The sequence below is a fragment of the Akebia trifoliata genome, chromosome 3, assembly GCF_017979445.1.
Source record: "Akebia trifoliata isolate Shusen 1 chromosome 3, ASM1797944v1, whole genome shotgun sequence".
NCBI classification, from domain to species: domain Eukaryota; kingdom Viridiplantae; phylum Streptophyta; class Magnoliopsida; order Ranunculales; family Lardizabalaceae; genus Akebia; species Akebia trifoliata.
This window is the reverse complement of record NC_141377.1, coordinates 42392990-42414904: the sequence shown is the minus strand read 5'-3', so window position 1 is coordinate 42414904 and position 21915 is coordinate 42392990. Positions and strand designations below refer to the sequence as shown.

Below are 21915 nucleotides of genomic sequence, written 5' to 3'. Positions count from 1 at the left end.
AGCCGATGTGATAATGTGAATAAATTCATATTTTTTTACTTGTATCTCGAGGGAAAATTTTGATTCTATGCACACCGCCATGTAAGTGGAGTGTTGTAGGAAGTGCGTTAGCAACTCTTTAAATTAGATGGTGTTTTGTTAATCTTTGTAGCAAATCACTTTGATGATTGATAAAATTAGGTCTAGAGTTGTCAATAAATTGGTGGGTTCATAAAATCTGTGTGAGGGTATAAGAAAATTACTAAGACTAGTGATTTTCTGATGCCCCCTTTTGACACATGACCCCCCTACGTCTCTATCAAAGAATTGTAGATTACTTGCCTCGAGATACACAAAATCATAAAATATTTTTCTTGTATATCCCGAGGCAAATGCGCTATGGTTCTATGATGCGGGCGTAGGTCTAGGTGTTTGTGTGTCAAAGGGAGGCCTCATATTATCATGACTCAATTAACAACTCCCAAAAAGGAAGTGCTTTCTTGCTTAGAGATTTATTTCCTTTCTTTTTTTTTTTTTTGAAAATCTTTCCTTAATAAGATAGTAAGATTTTGAGTCTTATTAAAGGTCGTTTTATTCAAATGGATTATTACAACCCTTTAAATTTCATCGAAAAACTTAAACAAAAAAAAAAAAAAATCTTTTGAATTAGATCAAAGATTTTGAAAAAGAACGACTATTAAACTTTCACATAACTCTCAAACTAAAAATTCAATTGTGAAAAATAATTTTTTTAATAGAAAATTTTTGTTTCGAAGTTCATAGAATTTTGTCTTCTACAACCTTGAAGCATTTGATCGTATTTTTGGATGCCACAAGATGACCCTGAGTAAGGGTGAAATCCGTACTAAGTTAGTGAGGCTAGGTATATATATATATATATATATTCTGGCTTTGAGAGCTAAATGAACCATCTGGTCAAAAGGCCCTTTTGGATTATAATTTGCAAGCCCCACCTTGGCTGTGAGAACACATGCGTTGCTGCTCCGTATTTAATAGATAAATCCATACTACTATTTTTTTTCCCTCTTCAGGAGAAGTAAAAATTAAGAATTGTGCTGGAAAACTCGAAAATCAAAGCTGACCCCGTGACCTCCGTAATGTTACACAACGACTTAAAAGTACCAACTAATCTTGATTATTTTTTTGTTCATCTCTCTCTTTCTTAAGTAATTCATTCACAGCAGTGTGGTTTGTCTTGGCACCTTTGTTTTGTAATGGAAAGTATGGGAGAGAGCATTTCCAAGAATATATATTAAAAAAAAACAGACGAGTAATCTTATTGTATTCAATTTGACAGTTTCTAAAGGATGAAAATGGTGTGTTTTTTCACAATTGAAGAGAGCAGAGTGACGTCTCGTTCACGCCATCTCTTTTCCCTCAAATGCCTCTCACAAGGGGGAGACTGGTGTTTAATAATTTACTTTATTTTATGAAATGTAATTTATTGCTTAGGTCAGTCAAAGAATGCATCACAAAGCACGGATATGATACGGATTAATCTATCATTGTGCTTCTAAAGTTTTCGTCACTTTAGTAGAAGGATATGCTTTTTTTACCACCAATTGTCCAAAGCAAACATCTTTTATTTACTTTTCTTCATAGGTAAGTAAAACCTGTGATAGGGGAAATTCATCTCCACATCCCGGAGTTCATAATTAATAATTTGATATTAAAAATTAAAAATTAAAAAATACGATCATAGATAAAATAAAGGGAAATTTACTTAATCGATACTGTGTTATGGACGTGTGTTTATAATGCACCCAAGTTCTTGGGCCGTATCTTAACAATCCCCTTAGTAGAAAATTTTTCTTTCTAAATGCCCCCATCACTCCTCATCAAACGTGAAACTCAAATCATCAAGATCGAGATTTAGATTGTCAAGATCATCCATTCCTATCCAAAAGTTGAGTTCAACTCCTGATAATTTTTTATCTCGACAATTGTAAAATGTTGCTTTCGACAATTCGAGCAAAGGTTGAGTTCAATGATTTGAATTGTCAATCTTGACAATTTGAATTATCCATCTCAACTATTGATAGGGAGCTTAGGGGGGTATTTAGAAAGATATGACTCTATTAGGGTTTGTTAAATATTTTCCCCTAAAATGGGGATAAGTTGGACTTCAACTTAAGACCTTAAAATTGCATTATAACGTGTCAACCAATTAAAGCTATAGAGACAACTTATTTTGACATTAAAGCCATGATCATTTGGCAGATAGCCCAATTCCTACCTACATTATATTTGCAAATTCACGTTAGGTTGTTCTAGTGTTAAGTGGTACTGGTTTTTCTAACTTAAGACTCACAAGATTATTTGTCAACTTTTTGGATGCCAATTTATGAAACTTCTTTTATACTTATGCCCTAATTACACTGCTACTAGTAGGGTCCACATGGATATCATGATGACGGACCATCAAACCAAAAAAATGAATCATACAGAACATGATGATTAATTAATGTCACAAAAGATCAATCTATATTCTAAGAGGATTAACCATATATAAAATGAACTAAATGTCAGTTCGATTGAATAAACTACCTATGGCACCAGTTAGCGACGTTAACATAAAGCAAGATTAAAGGATTTTTTAGATGTAATTTTCATTAAAAGGACTAACTAGTGTTTGTTTTTCTTCACTCCCTAAGTGGGTTCCATCACAATAATGAATAAAAATGACAAAAAAAGAAGAAAAAGACTCCACTCTCAAGATTTGTTTATAGGTTTTTTTGAGAGACTAACTTTTGATGAAATTACGATTTGGGCTCACTGTTCATTTTAATTACCAAAATGTGAATGATAATAATATTGGAGGTTTTAAAGAGATAATCTGACATGTTTCACTAAGAGATCATCACTATACAAATCAGAGAGTTCATCAATTTAAACTTGGGATTTCGCACGTTCACATTTTGGTAATTAAAATGAATAGTTGGTTGGAATCGTAATTTCATCAAATTCAGTTCACAAAATGAAAATTTTCTCAAATTTAAAAAAAGAAAAGAAAATGGACATGTAAACAACTTTTGTTTAGAATTTTTTTATTATTTTTCAGCTAAAACAACTTCCTAGTGAAAACAGTGATCAAAGGGGCTTTTACATCATAGTCATCACTTCAAACAGTTTTCTATCTAAAAAAAGTCCTCAAAAGCTGCTTTTACTTTTGCAATTGATTGACTATATTAATATCAAATAACAAAGAAAAGGGAGTTCAAAAGAGTTTGAATGTCTATCCACTTTCTTGCACGAGAGAAAATTAAAATTAAAATGTAGCAGATAATGATGAGTCCATAAGGCTAAAGAAGAAAAGAGAGCCTCTATTAAATTGGATGATCATTTTGATGAACCCTCATAGGGTATCTATAGAGTAATAACCTCAACCGAAATATAGAAAGTAAACCTAATTAGAACGATCCCAATTGACCTAAGTAACTGATATTTTTTAATTAAAAATCTAAATTGATACCAACTCTAAGTAAATGTTCTAGGGATCATATATACCTCATTTTCCTGTTACAATGATACATCTGTACAATCTATCCCAGTTACCTTAAAAGAACGCATGTATATCTCTAGAATAATGCAGGAGTGACCTCAAATCACACTTTGCTGATGTGGATGTGTGTATGAACCATAGATGCTTTTTATCGAGATACGAGTGAAAAGCATCTATGATTATGTGCACACCTCCACATCACCAGATTGTGAATCATGAGGTCACTCCAGCATGACTTATATCTCTATTATCCCTCCTTAACACTAGTATTTTCTGTACTTTCAATTGCATATGTCTTTTGAAATTAGTTGCATGGAATAGCAGCCGTTGATCTTATGAAATGAGTTGTTAATAGATGGTCTAAAAATTATGATCATGATTGCTGATGGTCATTGCGCATATGCAAGTCCAACATTGTCACATCTCTCTTCGTTTTGAGTCTTTTAAAACCAGTGGTCCATTAGATCGGGTCCATCATGATTTCTCTCGGGATGATAATCAGTGGAGCGTGCGCGGTTGAGCAAAGAATGCTCAATAAATAAGTCTCGGATAAAAGTAAAGAACATATGATTAAGCTTTAGTGTGCATATTACGAGGGTTTGTAAAGTTATAAAGTAAGGTTATATTGAGAGAAAATAACTGAACAAATAGATAAACAAATAAAAGAGTTAGGTCCAATAACAATAATGGGACCGTCGTCAAATAGCTTGATGTACCAAAGTCATGCTCAATAGAGTTTGTGCCCTGATGAGCTTTTATTAAATTGGATGAATATATTACATAAACCTTGATTGAGTTTTTATAAAAAAGGCATATCAACCAAACTATAGACACCAAATTCTAATTGACACTAAATCTAAATAAATATTCTAGCGATCATACACGACACTTTTCTCAGTTAAAATGTATCACATTCACGTTAATACAATGTCCCATTTCTCTCTCTTAACATTCCTTCTTAATGGTGGTATATTCTCTATCAAAAGCTTTCCTATATTTTTCATATTTAAGAGTTAGCAATCCTAAACTATACGAAGTTTTTAAATTATTCACATATTTTTCTAATATATAACAGTGGGATGAACTTCTAGACGCAAGAAAACAAAGGATGTAAATGGAAAAGAACTGTTAATCCTTCATTTTGATAACAACTGTAGATGAGATTTTGGGTTACCTCTATCAACCCTGCTCTGTAGTTCCATTGAATGCTCCTTCTGTCTTCTGATAGCACCAATGTTGTACCTGCCAAGAATCCTCCGACACTCAAGTTAGATCAGAAAAAAAAAAAAGATAAGTTGATTCTCTTAGTTAGGCCGAAGGAAGAATATCCCATTTTCCTTCGATCTTTTTCCCTTATATAGGGTTTCCCCTATAATAGAAATTCCATCTTAAATCCTTTAAAACTATCGTGGGAAATCCTTTATCCAAAAGGAAACCCGACTGAATTAGAATTACTTTGTTTGATGCTACTTGATTCTTAGGATTTGTCCTTTAAATTAGGAAGTCATAAGATAGACCGAAATCTATGCATGTTTACCAACTTTGCCCACTCTACCATTAGAGCAGGCATCCATCTTTACCCTAACTTGCAACCGAGCAGGACTGGGCCGCTAATCTAATTTGGTACCACTTACTCTAGTCAAGTTCCCTTCTAATCTGTCTTGATTCATGTTTGGATCAGGACATGTGTAAGGTCCTGATCAATTACCACCTTTACCCTCTACAACAACTATTTTTTTTTTTCTTCTAATCCTTGATTTTTTGGACCAATAGGGCATGAGTAGAATTTTTTGTTTCCTATGCACAATCATGATTTGTGATACCAATCGAAGAGATCCCATCCTTCACAATTTTCTTAAACCACATGCCAATGCCTACCTAAAAATTGCACTCCGCTTGAATTCAAATGAAAAATAGCCAGCAATACATGTCTTCTGGATCACTTGATACCTCTACTTATAAAATTTCTGGAGTTAAAATTCACAGTTAACCTTAGAAAGGATTTTTGCAACAAATCTCAATAAATTTATGTTCGTGTTCTTGGCATTTAATCTGAGAGTAAACTCCTTGGATATACATATCTTGAGTTGACGTGTTCACCCAAGAATTAAAAACAAAAGAAATTTCCTAGATCTACTGTTGGATTCGATATTTCGGACAAAATTTGATTAAATGAATGTGTTTTTCTCAACTACCTACAAAGTTTTGGGATAAGTATTTGTTGCTGATGAAATTTACTTCATCATCACATAAGCCTTATTCCAATTATTTAGAGTTGGCTACATGAATCATATTTCACCATTTAAATTCATCTGTAGCTATATAATGCCCTTACTATCACTTAGTTAATTAGAGGACACCATGGTAATACATTTTACCTTTCAAATTTGAAATTTTGACCCCACAAACTTTGATCTCAAACCACGATCAATAGGTAATCTACCCCAACTCCCCTACATGGTGGTAATGGGAGCCTCTATTTCCCAGACACAAATATGATAAATAGAAAGAGATTAAGTTCGTGAAAATTGTGGTGCCAAGATGGATACACCTCGATTTGAATTATAATATAGGAGAACCACTAACCCATCACTTTTTTACATGTTAGAATCTCGTATTAGACTAAAAATATAAATTCCAATTCTATCTTTATTGATTTGGACAATTTACAATCCAACCTTTTCTACAAAATCATATATTTGTTAGGCCACACATTTTAATATAAATATAAATATTTATACATATAGGAAAAATCTAACAGAGGATATGAAAAATTTAGAATCTCACTCTCAACAATTTGCCTCCACATTTTCCTTCTTATTTTTCCTCCTTCAATTTACAAATACTAACTTGATCACCGGACTTCTTTTGGCAGGCACCACATCGGTGTTCCCCGCTTTCTCTCCTTATCTCCTTCCAACCAGATGATAGAAGATTCTAAGTCCTTAGCACCTTCCTCAAGAACTAACCCTTGAACATAGAGACAGGCAAAGGCATCTCAAACCGCCTGATCATGAGTGGAGGGCCCAAAAACCTCCACAAGTACAATGTAAGTTGATTGTAACTCAAAGGTCCACAATATTAGAGTACATTTCTAACTATAATGTTAACTTTGGATGATAAATGGACAATTCTCATAGTTCCATTCCATCAACTGATTTCTTTAGAATAATCAAAATCAATGCTGCAATTTTCCTTTTTTCTGTTTTAGACTGAGGATTGTTCAAATTATATATGTTGATTTAATGTAACCACCACAATTTCCCTATCCAAAACCAAGTCTAATGAACATAGACACATGATATGGTGATTAGAGATGGAAACAGTGTAAATTCCAAGTTGACTCAATCCACCTTGCTATACATTTTGAAAACAAGCTGTTGGAAGAACACCCCACTAGAATAATTTCAGAAAACCACAAGCAACACTAATAGCAAATAGAAAGAAATAGGGAGGGTGAAGAACACCACACGAGACCAGCAAACTTGGTTCATTGCTACATCCCTGGACATCAACTATTGAGAACTAAATTAAAATTTAACGATATTACAAGAGAAGACTTTTCTTAGCTCCCAATCCCTTTCTCTTAACTTTCACACTCACTCTAATGACTCATCCATCACAACTATTTATAGAGGAACCTCCAAACAATTCCTAATTGAACAAGGTGGAGTTCTAATTCGTTTAGGGGAGGATTTGATGTGGGTCAACAGTTCATCTGTCACCCTTGCACCCTGTCGATTTTCGGTCAACCATGTAGATAATCAACCAAGTTTATGAATCCCTCAAACTTTTAATGCTGGAATTCCACCTTCATTGACTTTCCCATTCAAAATATCTTGAAACCTACCACCTCGTAACACTCTTTGGTCATGCCACCAGAAATTGTACTGTCTAATAGCTTGTAAAAGTTCCTAGTTCAAATTCCACGAATACTAGAGCATTTCTGAAAATTTTGTAAGTGTAACTTATGAGATGGTTTTGTAGCGGTCAAAAATCAAGAAAAATTGAATTCCTCATAAACATTGGTCCATGCTAATCATCCTTAAATGTTTGGATTGTCTTATAAACATCCTTATGTAAAAACACTCCCCACAACTCCCTCTCCAATGTCCAATCTTTGGAATAATAATTTATCAACGGCTTCCCCACAACTCCCTCTCCAATGTCCAATCTTTGGAATAATAATTTATCAACGGCTTCCCCACAACTCTTGTAATTGTTGGGACAATTATTTATGTGAGAACATATGGTATAGGTATTGTTATCAAGTCTCCGATCATCATATGAATCATATACTTTCTACTTCAATAGTGTTCATGTTGGTTGTTCAATTCTAAGCATACAATAAACTTCCCATTTCATGGGTGAAGTTGGAACTACTGCATTCAATGAAAGTACCATCTTCTCAATGTATTCAGATTCCCCGAGTTTCATAAACATTCACTCTTCAAACGAGTCAATGAGACTCCTACTTAAGATTCAGCAAATATGTCAAGCTGGACATGGAATTCGAGTTTTTGTAAGATATTGTAATGCATTCCATGGGATTTGCTCCTAATTCAAGAATTTGAAACCATAGTTGCTTAGGATTGGGATTTTAAAGAATCCAAGTTTGAAAAACCCAATCAAGTGGGCCACATTATTGGAAAATCTTACAAGTTCATCTTCGTCTAGCGCTTACGAATCTGGCTGGACTGAAGGGAGTGAGATCGACAATGGCAGCATGACCATCCAAAACAAGTTCAGCCATGGCAGCCCCGGTGGCCGGGCCATTCAGGATGCCCCAGCAGCTATGCCCCGTTGCCACATAACATCCCTTTACATTGGGAAGCTCTCCTATCACAGGTACGCTGTCATCTGTACACGGCAAGAAGCAGGCCTGTTCTGCCTTCACCTGTGCTTCCCCTTCCCTCAGGTGGCTAGACACAGCCCCAGCCACCCTTTTAAGCACTTCTATGGATTCAGGATCACCTACAATCAGCTCTGGATCATCGGGTACTTGAGCTTCTGCTGTCGATCCACATAAGTACACCTCACCTAACATTGAATCAATCAACCAATCACAATTTCAAATTATTTTTACAAAGTAAATGAGAATGTGAAGAGGAAAGCTCAGATTGATTAAATGTGGGTTACCTGTAGGCCGAGGGTATACCTCGGGATCCATGGGTTTACCTCCCTTGGCCAAATAGTAACTGAGGAATAGAGCATGAGGGGTAATAGCTGAGGGCTCTCGTGGCTCCAAAACTATGCTGTGTGCCTTGAGAGCAGAGACTCTGAAGAGGGAAGACAGCAAAGGCAACCTACAAGACCATGGGCCGAGGGCCAACACCACCGCATCGGCCTCAATTACTCGACCTCCCTCCTTGAGAACCACAGCCCTCGCTCTGTCCCCCGCCACATCGACACTTTCCACCTCCCCAATCACCACCTCCAAGCAGTGCTTAGCGACAGCGGACGAAAGTAGTGTTCGAGTAAAGAGCTGAGGATGGACTTGGGCGGTGGTCTCCGTGTTGCCAATGGTCCTAGGGTTTTTACTAGGCCCGTCAACCCAGTCAGGAAGTATGGAAGGAGATCTCTTAGGTGGTGGTGGTGGTGATGGTGATGGTGATGAGGGAGTGGGACTATCCTGCACCTCTGTGAGGGAGAGGCTGAGTGCGTGGAGGGGTCGGTAGCCGTAGGATTGAGGACCGTCGAGTTCGAGAGCAAGGGAACGGTGAATATTGAAGCTGGTACGGGCAAGGTTGGAGAGGGGACCATCATCGCACCAGTCAAGGGCCAAGAAGCCACCCGCCTTACCTGAAGCAGCGCAAGCGATAGATGATTTTTCTACTAGGGTTACTATCGCGCCCTTCTTTGCGAGGAAGAAGGCTGTGCAGACACCAATGACTCCACCACCACACACCACCACTCGCACCTGCTCCTTCTCCTTCGATTGTTCCATGTATGATGATGATGATGATGATGATAATCGAAACGAAACAATAGTGGCAAGTCTCAAGGAACGAGGAGTGTTTAATCGAAGGGGAACAACAGCTACACAACAGGAACGGTGTCAACAAGGCCATTGAAAGATTTCACTATTATTTATATGACAAGGGGAATTAAATAATATAAACACCACAAGGGTCTCTTGTGGAGACACGTGGCTAAAAGATTAATCATACACCTTGTGAATTGTTAATCATTTGTGATGTCAACAGCTAATGGTGGTGGTAAAAAATTTAAAAAAAAAAACGTATTGATATTTAAAGTTTTGCAGCTGGACCTATCCATCCATCCATCCATCATCAACTCTATTATTTTTTCTTTTTATTTTTATTTTTATTTTTTATCCGATGGCGACTCACATCCATTTGTGAGACTAAATAAGTCCCAACTTTTGAACTAAGAATCCAGTTGTAACCATTTCCGTAATCTATTTCCCTCAATTTCTGAAAAGAAAAAAATCTCCCACAAAATTAATAGTTTAGACAAGATGTCTTTGAGCTTAAATCTCAAATTTTGATCTCCACCAATTCAATTCACATCAAACAATCTTTTGTCGACTGGCCAATCCAAAGTTTGGAAATAAAAGTAGTTTGATCTCCGCATCCAAGTAAAATATCATACTTGATTAGAGAAATGTAAAATAAAAGTAGCATACAACAAATTCTAGATCAAATGAATAGAGGTAACTTCCCATTATCATCGTACACATAATCCAAAACGTCCATCCAAATAATTTTCACTTACAAGAGTCCCTCATTGGAATTGGGAAAAAAAAAGCCCTTAAGCAGTCATATTCAACTTAATTTCCTGGGCAACAGTAGATGCATAGAACATACTCGCCTGAGAATTGCAAAGAACGTTACTCAAATTACTATCAACATATCTCACCACATTACTTTATTATTCCCCTTTAATGATCTTGTTCTCAACACCAGACAGTATAGAAATCAATACTTTCAACATCAACCAAATCAACTCGCTATGCACTCCAGTGAGTTTTCTGTCACCTCCAAATTCTATTAACTACTGGAAAATTCTATAACATGGGAGATGAGTAAATCTTCGTATAAAAGGGGACAAAAAATTAACATGAACCGCAACATCAAAACCCAAACAAGGTTATATGTATACAAAAAATGGATGCTATATCAAAGTGGATACTTGATACTCTCCGGCAAAGTAGTTGTAATGGGTGCTACTGTAGTGAGTCCTTCATTCCTTCTATTGCAGATATGGTTGACACTCCTAAGAAGATCCCATAATGCAAGAACTTGAAACTATTTTACATTTTGGACAACCTTCTTAAGGTTCAAACTCTGAGATAGTTAGTTGAGGAAAGCAAAGGTGTCACAGTCATGTTCTTTCAAAGCGAGGTCGTGTGCGCACAAGGGGTGCTAATTCACAAGCAAACCTGTAAAAATTATATCCACACACAAAACGTAACTATCAAACAAGAAAACAAGGACAACACGAGACAAAGTCCGGAAACAACTTTGTTGATATATATGCAAATTACACGGTGTAACATGTTACAAAAGCAAATAGGTATGTTACAAGCAACTGATAATCTATGACACGCGGGACTCCACGTAACTTTGCGTAAGGACTTGAAGTCAACGTGAGTGTAGGTCAGGGATTGGGACACTAGACACCCTTCCTACAAATAGTACGCTAAGTCTTTCCTAGGTTTCCAAAAGGAAACATTAAAAGTAGAGGCCAGTCATACTCTTTTATTACTAAAATGCCATTAAGCTAACAAATATGCCCTGACACAGGACTGATAAGACTATGCGAGCCTAACATAAAATTACATAGGTGCCTCTGGGTGACTTCGGGGCGAGCTACACCTAATCCTAGGCATCAGAATGCATGGCCTTCATAGATGGACAGGGGATGTCATCCTCTTTGTTGGACACCTTTCATATGAGAGGGTGTTTTGGGGCAGAAAATATGTTTTGAATTACCAAAATACCCTCACAATAGAGGAGTGTTGAAGAAGAGGAAGAGAGCTCCTCCTTTTCCTACTAGCATGGCATTTCCTAACCATTGGGACATTCACATTGCAATCCAATTAAGTGTGTGTTTGGTAACACTACTGAAGTCTGAATGGAGGTGGTCCACCTTTAAAATTCAGACTTTAGAAGCATTATTTTCGTTTGTTTTGGTTTAGATTTCAAACTCCAGAACCAAAATTTAGAAGCTTTGAACTAGTGGTGGAGAGATGCTGGATGAAACTTCTGAAATCTAAATTTTTTTTTTATATTTAAAATACCCTCAAAACCCTAATTTCTATCACTTATCATTTCTTTATACGAGCCTTAAAACCCTTATTTTTAACTTTTTTACCTCTCCTTCCTCTACACCTGCGTTGTCAAAGTTTCTCCCCTTTCTCTCTTTTCGTGTTTGAAAACCCTATATTTTTCAACTAGAAAATAAATGATTATTTATTGTTTGAGTATTATTTTGTTGGAATATAATTTCTCAAGTATGAATTCAAATTGAAAACAATACTTTTGGGATGTTTGATGTGTTAGAAATCGAAATTAAATGTGAGGATGGTTTCATTATGCATAACATGTTATGTTTTTCGGTTAACAATTTATTAGAATTACAAAAGGGTATTATTGTCAAAATGGTCATTATGTTTTAAATTCTATTTGTAACCAGAAGCTTTTAAAAATGATAAACAAACAACTTTTCCAGAATAAGATTTCAGATTTCAGATTTCAGAAAATAGACTTCAAACTTCAGACTCCAGACTTCAGAAGTGTTACCAAACATACCCTAAATATGTGCGACAACATATCTCCGAAAGCAACAAAAGTAAACCAACACAAATGGAGCAAAATTCAATTCAACTATTCTATTAAAAAATAAAGATGAAAAAGTAACCATATTGACAAGTAAAAGATCTTATTGAGATAAGGACTAAATCTACCCATACCTAGCACAAGATCATGAAATAATGACATATGAACAAGAAGTACCCATACAAACATAAGTAACATCTTGAAATAATGACATCATTTCACAATAGAAGTGTCTGTGTCGAATGTCGAGACATCAAAATTTGATTAGGATTCCAATTAAATTTAAAAGGTACGGGAAAGTTTAGTATACTTCGATCACATTGGCAGACACATTAAGAGTCTAAATGATGCATAGAGAAAATGGGAATGAAAATGATTTTCCCTTCAAAACGTGATTTTCAATATACGATTGTATATTTTCCCTGGAAAATGAATTCCCTCCCAAAGAGATGTTCCACTCTGTTCCCAAGAAAATGATTTTCCCTCCTAATGACATTCTCTCAAGCTGACTCCCAACCCAAAACTAAAGACCAACTCTTGTTTGTCATTTTTCTAGGTGCAATCAAACGGTGGAATTCATTTTCCAGTGACCATTTTTTCGAGGAATTCTTATTCCCTAGCAGATGAATTCCTTGCAATCATACAGATGCCAAGGAGTCCATTTTAGCATGGAACTGGCCCAGGAAGAATAATCAACAAGATACCACCAAAGTGAAAGAGGATAATGAAGAGTGACTAGCAAACAAATTCACAAGACAAGATTAATATCGAACTAAAGTTGTAGGAGAGATCAATTTTCATTTGATTTATTAAATGGTGATTCTACTTAAGGGTCAATAAATTGCATCACAACCAAAGATAAAGGCCCTATCCACCAATTTCATCCCAACAGGTTTCTTCTCCATTCTTAAAATTTTCTTGTGATGTTCTTAGCTAACAAGCCGTCACCTTCCTCAAGCACTCACATCCAACCATCTGAAGCATGATGATTAAAGGACATCTACACAATTCTTTGATTATTTACCTGTTTTACTGTTACTTTGTGTCCTCGTCATTACACATTCTGATTCTTTGGGAGGTGGAGTTCTAATTCGTTTAGGGGAGGATTTGATGTGGGCCAACAGTTCATCTGTCACCCTTGCACCCCGTCGATAGTTCATCTGTCACCCTTGCACCCCGTCGATTGTCGGTCAACCATGGAGATAATCAACCAAGTTTATGAATCCCTCAGACTTTTAATGCTCGAATTCCACCTTCATTGACTTTCCCATTCAAAATATCTTGAAACCTACCACCTCATAACACTCTTTGGATATGCCACCCGAAATTGTACTTTCTAATAGCTTGTAAAAGTTCCTAGTTCAAATTCCACGAATACTCAAGCATTTCTGAAAATTTTGTGAGTGTAACTTATGAGATGGTTTTGTAGCTGTCAAAAATCAAGAAAAATTGAATTCCTCATAAACATCGGTCCATGCTAATCATCCTTAAATGTTTGGATTGTCTTATAAACATCCTTATGCAAAAATACTGCCCACAACTCCCTCTCCAATGTCCAATCTTTGGAATCATAATTTATCAACGGCCTCCCCACAACTCTTGTAATTGTTGGGACAATTATTTATGTGAGAACATATGCTGTATGGTATTGTTATCAAGTTTTCAATCATCATTTATAAATGCAATATGAATCATATACTTTCTACTTCAATGGTGTTCACGTTGGTTGTTCAATTCTAAGCCTACAATAAACTTCCCATTTCATGGGTGAAGTTGGAACTACTGCTTTCAATGAAAGTACCATCTTCTCAAGGAATTCAGATTCCCCGAGTTTCATAAACATTCACCCTTCCAACGAGTCAATGAGACACCTACTTAAGATTCAGCAAACATGTCATGCTGGAAATGGAATTCGAGTTTTTGTAAGATATTGTAATGCATTCCATGGAATTTGCTCCTAATTAAAGAATTTGAAACCATAGTTGCTTAGGCCAACAAGCTACGTTTGTTTTATTTTTTATAACTTGATTAGCCACAACACTACACCATTTGTTCAGTAATTCATCCTATCACAATTCACGATACACCACTGATACTCAGTTGTTCAGAAAAATATACCTTTTTCTTCTTCTTCAAAACTTTAAAAATATTGAGGTTCCTCCCCGTCTATGGAAAAATGTGAAGACAATTAAGACATCTCCCAAGATTTTCCTGTCTATTAAATTGCAAGAACAATTGAATAATCCGAACAATTCAGTTATGTAAACTTCGTACATTCAATCATGAGACTTATACACTATTCAATATACAAAATCATGATCTCCAGATCTTGGAATCATGCGATAATAAAATAAAAAATAAACAAATTGGCATACCTTGCACCATCGCTCAATAATTGATCATTTCGCTTTCCTGATCATCAACGAATATGACCACCAATCAATCCCGGTGTTATCTTGACTCACCTTCTCTTTCCTCTCTCCTTACTTTCTAAAAGATACATTCATTTGGGGAATGCATGAGAGGGTTCCTATTCCAATATGTTTCCCAACGCATCAAAGAAACTGAAAAGTAATAGAACTCTTTCTTTTTTCAAATTTATCTTTTATTAGGATTGGTATTTTAAAGAATCCAAGTTTGAAAAACCCAATCAAGTGGGCCACATTATTGGAAAATCTTACAAGTTCATCTTCGTCTTGCGCTAACAAATCTGGACGGCCTGAAGGGAGTGAGATCAACAATGGTAGCATGACCATCCAAAACAAGTTCAGCCATGGCAGCCCCGGTGGCTGGGCCATTCAGGATACCCCAGCAGCTATGCCCCGTTGCCACATAACATCCATTCACATTGGGAAGCTCTCCTATCACAGGTACGCTGTCGTCCGTACACGGCAAGAAGCAGGCCTGTTCTGCCTTCACCTGTGCTTCCCCTTCCCTCAGGTGGCTAGACACAGTCCCAGCCACCCTTTTAAGCACTTCTATGGATTCAGGATTACCCACAACCAGCTCTGGATCATCGGGTACTTGAGCTTCTGCTGCCATTCCACATAGGTACACCTCACCTAACATTGAATCAATCAACTAATCACAATTTCAAACTATTTTTACAAAGTAAATGAGAATGTGAAGAGGGAAGCTCAGATTGATTAAATGTGGGTTACCTGTAGGCCGAGGGTATACCTCGGGATCCATGGGTTTACCTCCCTTGGCCGAATAGTAACTGAGGAATAGAGCGTGAGGGGTAATTGCTGAGGGCTCTCGTGGCTCCAAAACTATGCTGTGTGCTTTGAGAGCAGAGACTCTGAAGAGGGAAGACAGCAAAGGCAACCTACAAGACCATGGGCCGAGGGCCAACACCACCGCATCGGCCTCAATTACTCGACCTCCCTCCTTGAGAACCACAGCCCTTGCTCTGTCCCCCGCCACATCGACACTTTCCACCTCCCCAATCACCACCTCCAAGCCGTGCTTAGCGACAGCGGACGAGAGTAGTGTCCGAGTAAAGAGCTGAGGATGGACTTGGGCGGTGGTCTCCATGGTGCCAATGGTCCTAGGGTTTTTACTAGGCCCGTCAACCCAGTCAGGAAGTATGGAAGGAGACCTCTTAGGTGGTGGTGGTGATGGTGATGAGGGAGTGGGACTATCTTGGACCTCTGTGAGGGAGAGGCTGAATGTGTGGAGGGGTCGGTAGCCATAGGATTGAGGACCGTCGAGTTCGAGAGCAAGGGAACGGTGAAGATTGAAGCTGGTACGGGCAAGGTTGGAGAGGGGACCATCATCGCACCAGTCAAGGGCCAAGAAGCCACCTGCCTTACCTGAAGCAGCGCAAGCGACAGATGATTTCTCTACTAGGGTTACTATTGCGCCCTTCTTTGCGAGGAAGAATGCTGTGCAGACACCAATGACTCCACCACCACACACCACCACTCGCACCTGCTCCTTCTCCTTCGATTGTTCCATGTATGATGATAATGAATATCGAACCGAAACAATAGTGGCAAACCTGGAGGTACGAGGAGTGTTTAATCGAAGGGGAACAACAGATACACCCAGGAACGGTGTCAACAAGGCCATTGAAAGATTTCATTATTGTTTATATGACGAGGGGAATTTAATAACATAAACAGCACAAGGGTCTCTTGTGACGACACGTGGCTACAAGATTAATCATACAACTTGCGAATTTTTAATCATATGTAATGTCATTAGATAATGATTTAGTAAAAATACAAAAAAAAAAAAAAAAAAAAAAAAAAAAAAAAAAAAAAAATCTTAGATATTTTAAGTGTTGCAGCTAGACCTATCAATCCATCCACCATCAACACTTTTCCCCTTTGGTTTTTGTTTTTTTATTATTCCTTTTTTTGGGGTTGTCGGAGGATGACTCACATCCATTTGTGAGACTAAATAAGTCCAACTTTTGAATTAGGAATCCTCTTGTAACAATTTCTGGAGATCACTATTGAATTATATTGACATACCGGAATCTAATTTCCTCAAATTCTGAAAAGAAAAAAAAAATCTTCCACAAAATTAGTAGTTTAGGCAAGATGTTTTTGAGCTTAAATCTCAAACTTTGATCTCCACCAATTCAATCCACATCAAACAATCCTCCTTTGACCGGCCAATCCAAAGTTTGTAAAAAAAAGTAGTTTGATCTCCACATCCGAGTAAAATATCATACTTGATTATAGAAATTTAAAATAAAAGTAGCATACAACAAATTCTATAGATCAAATGAATAGAGGTAACTTCCCATTATCATCGTACACATAATCCAAAAGGTCCATCCAAATAATTTTCACTTAAAAGAGTCCCTCATTGGAATTGGAAAAAAAAAAGGGCCTTCAAAGCAGTCATACTCAACTTAATTTCCTGGGAAACAGTAGATGCATAGAACATACTCGCTGTGAATTGCAAAGAACGTTCTCAAATTACTATCAACATATCTCACCACATTACTTTATTATTCCCATTTAATGAACTTGTTGTTCAAGACCAGGCAGTATAGAAATCAATACTTTCAACATCAACCAAATCAACTTGCTATGCACTCCAGTGAGTTTTCTGTTACCTCCAAATTCTATAAACTACTGGAAAATTCTATAACATGGGAGATGAGTAAACCTTCGTCTGAAGGGGAAGAAAATTAACATGAACCGCAACACCAAAACCCAAACAAGGTTATATGTATACAAAAAATGGATGTTATATCAAAGTGGATACTTGATACTCTCCGGTAAAGTAGTTGTAATGGATGCTACTGTAGTGAGTCCTTCGTTCCTTTTATTGCCAGATATCGTTGACGCTCATAAGATCCCATAATGCAAGAACCTGCAACTATTTTACATTTTAGACAGCCTTCTTAAGGTTCAAACTCTCATATAGTTAGTTGAGGAATGCCAAGGGCAATAAAAAAAAAATGTGTCGGGACCTCTTTGTTGGACACCCTTCATATGAGAGGGTGTTTTGGGGCAGAAAAGATGTTTTGAATTACCAAAATACCCTCACAATAGAGGAGTGTTGAAGAAGAGGAAGAGAGCTCCTCTCCTTTTCCTACTAGCATGGCATTTCCTAACCACTGGAACATTCACATTGCAATTCAATTAAAAATGTGCGGAAACATATCTCAGAAAGCAACAGAAGTAAACCAACACAAATGGAGCAAAATTCAATTCAACTATTCAATTGAAAAATAAGGATGAAAAAGTAACCATATTAACAAGTAAAAGATCTTATTGAGATAAGGACTAAATCTACCCATGCCTAGCACAAGATCATGAAATAATGACATATGTACGAAAAGTACCCATACAAACATAAGTAACATCTTGAAATAATGACATCATTTCACAACAGAAGTGTCTGTATCCAATGTCAAGACATCAGAATTTGATTAGGATTCCAATTAAATTTAAAAGGTACAGGAAAGTTTAGTGCGTACTTCGATCACATTGGCAGACACATTAAGAGTCTAAATGATGCACAGAGAAAATGGGAATGAAAAGATTTTCCCTTCAAAATGTGATTTGCAAATATAAGATTGTGTATTTTCCATGGAAAATGAATTCCCTCCCTAAGAGATTTTCCCACCCTGTTCCCAAGAAAATGATTTTCCCTCCTAATGATATTCTCTCAAGCTGACTCCCAAACCCAAAACTAAAAACCAACTCTCGTTTGTCATTTTTCTAGGTGCAATCAAACGGTGGAATTCATTTTCCAGTGACCATTTTTTCAAGGAATTCTTATTCCCTAGCAGATGAATTCCTTGCAATCATACAGATGCCAAGGAGTCCATTTTAGCATGGAACTGGCCCAGGAAGAATAATCAATAAGATACCACCAAAGTGAAAGAGGATAATGAAGAGTGACTAGCAAACAAATTCACAAGACAAGATTAATATCGAACTAAAGTTGTAGGAGAGATCAATTTTCATTTGATTTATTAAATGGTGATTCTATTTAAAGGTCAATAAATTGCATCACAACCAAAGATAAAGGCCCTATCCACCAATTTCATCCCAACAGGTTTCTTCTCCATTCTTAACATTTTCTTATGATGTTCTTAGCTAACAAGCCGTCACCTTCCTCAAGCACTCACATCCAACCATCTGAAGCATGATGATTGAAGGACATCTACACAATCCTTCAATTATTTACCTGCTTTACTGTTACTTTGTGTCCTCTTCACTACACATTCTGATTCTTTTATGTTTTAGAACCAGCCATGCAGAGATGCCTCAATCGAACTCTTATAGCGGCTGTTTAGCCATTAAGATCATGTTGTTAAGTTACCACTACTATTCTTTTTGTAATAAAAGGGAGTATAAGTTGGTAAGCAGCAGTCCCATGCTCAAGGGATGCAAGTCCATTGCAAAATGGAGACTATAGCGGAGTGACATACCTGAAAAAACTCTTAAGGCAATACACAATGGGTTGGACTTTTGGGAATTGAACTGATCCCAAATGAATAGACCTCGTTATTCCTAATGAATGAATCCATTATATTTCCAAACTAGATTATTTTCTGTAAATTTAGAAAATTTGATATCAAAAGAAATGAAATACTACAAGAAAGTACATAATCATATTTGATTCACAATTCACAATGGTAACCAAACCAAAAGCAATGTGCCGTTAGTATTCACTAGGATAAAACTATCATCTCACTAGAATAAAACCATCATCTATATTCACATGCAAAAGATTACTAAAACTTTGAAATGAAGAACCCATAAATGACCATCAACTATTTAAATGAGATTTTTTGCTGTTGTGAAAGAATGCAACATAAATATCATGGTTTAAAGGACCGGAATCCAGACTTAAGACGCCAATCTCAACTCAGGTCAATCAACCCAAGTGATCCTAAAGGTAACGTGCAGGCCAAGTTTAGGCTAAGTTGAGTCTAAGTCACGATTGAGACAATGCCAAGTTAGATAAATCCCAATCATTCAGACGAGTACAGCCTAGTTAGACCCAAGCCATACTAATTCAAGACCAAAACCACTCCGAATCAAGCCAAGTCAGAGAGAACCCCTGGTCACCTAGGTGTTTGGGATTGCCCAGTATTGATACCTTTACAATGATAACCATTATAATTTAACTACAAATCATGTCATTCTTACATATGATATAATAGCCAGTATAAAATGGTAGTTAGTAATGATATGCATAAGAAAATACATTGGTCCAAAATTAGCATTACACTGACTTCATTATGTGTGCATAATTGTATGCATGAGGGAGAAAGAAAGAGCGCTTACAATTATGCTATTGAGTCTTCTTTTCCTTGCCTACGGATTTTGAGATCTTGCTTAGGATGTTCTCGTCGATTTTCCTATATTGTGTTGAAAGGAGTTTGTGTGTTGCACTCAGCTTGTCATCAACATGATCTTGGTACTTGTCATACAAAGCGGGAACAGTGAGGGAAAGAACAACCCCTGTGGTAATGTTCAGAGAAAAAGAAAAAAAAAAGTCATCTCTACAATGTATCCAGCAGTACACCGACGCAGAAAAGTTTTTCAAAACTAACCGACGTAGACAAGAGTGAGAAAGCTGAAGATACTTCCAATATAAGAAACGAGCCATAGACCTAAAGCAACCTACAAAACAAAGGGAAGATATGGATTAAAACAAATACACTTCATTTCTTCCTGAAAAATAAAGAAAAACCCAATTTCCAGAAAGCAAAAAATGAGCAGAATACCCATCAGACCTGTACGAAAAGTTTCACATTTCTCCCGAGGGCAATATCATGTGCAACTCCCAACAAGCGATTGACCCACATTTGTGTCACAAAGGCAACCTTTCCAACAAAATCCTCAGAAACTTCCATATTGGGAAGGGGAGGAAGAGGTCTGGATCCAAACACTACTATATTACTTTTCAAATACTAGTATGAGATTGAAATTAAATAACAGGAATCGTAACTGTGAACATTATTCAAAAATTGTACTGGGCAGACCTATTGAGAAGAGAGGCCGATTTCGCCCAAAAGAACAAGATTACAACCAGAAGCAATAACACATTCGCAACGAGCGATAACAGACTGTATCCAAGATGTTCGAAATGGAACCACACAATGCTTGCCGAAGCTAGTAGAAAAACACTAGTAGTCCATCGCTTCCACAAAATCACATCAGCAACTGTTCAATCCGATAAAGTTTCTCAAGATCGAATGCTAACTAAACGATTTCATAAATTTTGAAAAGGAAAAAAAACCGAAATATAAATGAAACGAAGAGATTTCGATTTTACAGATCGATAACATAGATTCCAACCCCAGAACTATTGTTTTTTTTTTTTCAGGAATTTGGATAATTTCAAGATAAAAAAAAAAAAATTGTAAAAAAGTGGATTTAAGGGAGAAGTTAGAGAAACAGAGAGATAAAGAGAGCAGACCTGCGCCTCCTCCGAGAGATTGATGGATCGATTTTCGAGGAGGTTGTGCAGAGGCCATTGATGAATCGTGCTCATGTGCAGATGAATGATCTAGATCATAGTCTTTCATGGCTATTAGGGTTTTGCAGAGCAGTGATGGAGGAGGATGGGAACAAGCGAAAACAAGAAAAACCGATTCGATGAGGACAGATGAAGTGGTTAGTCAGTCAATAGTCACTTGTCGGTGATTACATTATATGGGTTTTAAAACCTGTATTCCGTCTCGTCTCGTCCCGTCCCGTCCCCCCGCGAAAACCGATCTGACTCGCTCGAGTCATCTCATCACGTACGAGATAAGCCATTTAACCGGGTTTTGAATCATTTATTTATTATTAAATGGAATGTAACATTCGTCGCTTGTGAACTAAAAAGAAAAAAGAAAATAAAAAAAAAGCAGTATGTTTTTTATTTGAGTATTTCACTATTATTATATATGCGTTTTCAATATTTCATATCCAATAGCAAATTCGCTACTTTTAGAAACAGTCGTTAATTATTTTTATTTTTAACAAATAAAAGAGCGATTTCATCTTTAAATAGATCTTAATTTATTAAATGAGATTAGGGTTTGATTCTACCAGTTTTGAACAAAAATATACATTTTTTAAACAATGAATTTACTGCTTTCTACAATGTCAAATGACAAATTCATCATTTTTTTTTTAA

General features: G+C 36.7%; 3 protein-coding genes across 7 annotated transcripts; all 3 read right to left on the bottom strand.

Moving 5' to 3' along the window:
- Positions 1-7916: 7916 nt before the first annotated feature.
- Positions 7917-9541, bottom strand: LOC147407094 (FAD-dependent oxidoreductase family protein). Its single transcript, XM_086435482.1, has 2 exons — positions 8642-9541; positions 7917-8542 (listed from the first exon to the last, which is right to left on the bottom strand). The coding sequence occupies exons 1-2, from the start codon at positions 9447-9449 to the stop codon at positions 8166-8168; spliced, it is 1185 nt and encodes a 394-aa protein (XP_086291608.1). The 5' UTR covers positions 9450-9541; the 3' UTR covers positions 7917-8165.
- Positions 9542-9578: 37 nt separating this feature from the next.
- LOC147407092 (reticulon-like protein B10) lies at positions 9579-21463 on the bottom strand. Of its 4 annotated transcripts, none has more exons than XM_086435485.1 (6): positions 21211-21461; positions 20774-20954; positions 20525-20666; positions 20342-20411; positions 20073-20249; positions 9579-10907 (listed from the first exon to the last, which is right to left on the bottom strand). In XM_086435485.1, exons 1-5 carry the CDS (start codon positions 21317-21319, stop codon positions 20080-20082), a joined length of 672 nt encoding a protein of 223 aa, XP_086291611.1. In that variant the 5' UTR covers positions 21320-21461; the 3' UTR covers positions 9579-10907; positions 20073-20079. The 4 variants fall into 4 exon arrangements, with proteins under 4 accessions (XP_086291611.1, XP_086291612.1, XP_086291610.1 ...); XM_086435486.1 differs by lacking the exon at positions 9579-10907 and adding an exon at positions 16181-16309 and having other exon boundaries at positions 21211-21463; XM_086435484.1 differs by lacking the exon at positions 9579-10907 and adding an exon at positions 16547-17646 and having other exon boundaries at positions 21211-21462.
- LOC147407093 (D-amino-acid oxidase-like) lies at positions 14564-16538 on the bottom strand. Of its 2 annotated transcripts, XM_086435481.1 has the most exons (3): positions 15468-16538; positions 14988-15368; positions 14564-14718 (listed from the first exon to the last, which is right to left on the bottom strand). In XM_086435481.1, the coding sequence occupies exons 1-2, from the start codon at positions 16378-16380 to the stop codon at positions 14992-14994; spliced, it is 1290 nt and encodes a 429-aa protein (XP_086291607.1). In that variant the 5' UTR covers positions 16381-16538; the 3' UTR covers positions 14564-14718; positions 14988-14991. The 2 variants fall into 2 exon arrangements, with proteins under 2 accessions (XP_086291607.1, XP_086291606.1); XM_086435480.1 differs by having other exon boundaries at positions 14564-15368.
- Positions 21464-21915: the final 452 nt, after the last annotated feature.

Excerpts from the sequence above, each read along its gene's own strand:
- LOC147407094 (XM_086435482.1), bottom strand. The coding sequence starts at position 9,449 with ATGGAACAATCGAAGGAGAAGGAGCAGGTGCGAGTGGTGGTGTGTGGT. Across the intron at positions 8,543-8,641 it reads GGTATACCCTCGGCCTACAG|GTGAGGTGTACTTATGTGGA; the intron begins GTAACCCACATT and ends ATTCAATGTTAG.
- LOC147407093 (XM_086435480.1), bottom strand. The coding sequence starts at position 16,380 with ATGGCCTTGTTGACACCGTTCCTGGGTGTATCTGTTGTTCCCCTTCGA. Across the intron at positions 15,369-15,467 it reads GGTATACCCTCGGCCTACAG|GTGAGGTGTACCTATGTGGA; the intron begins GTAACCCACATT and ends ATTCAATGTTAG.
- LOC147407092 (XM_086435486.1), bottom strand. The coding sequence starts at position 21,319 with ATGAAAGACTATGATCTAGATCATTCATCTGCACATGAGCACGATTCA. Across the intron at positions 20,955-21,210 it reads ATCTCTCGGAGGAGGCGCAG|TTGCTGATGTGATTTTGTGG; the intron begins GTCTGCTCTCTT and ends CGGATTGAACAG. Across the intron at positions 20,667-20,773 it reads TCGGCCTCTCTTCTCAATAG|ACCTCTTCCTCCCCTTCCCA; the intron begins GTCTGCCCAGTA and ends GTTTGGATCCAG.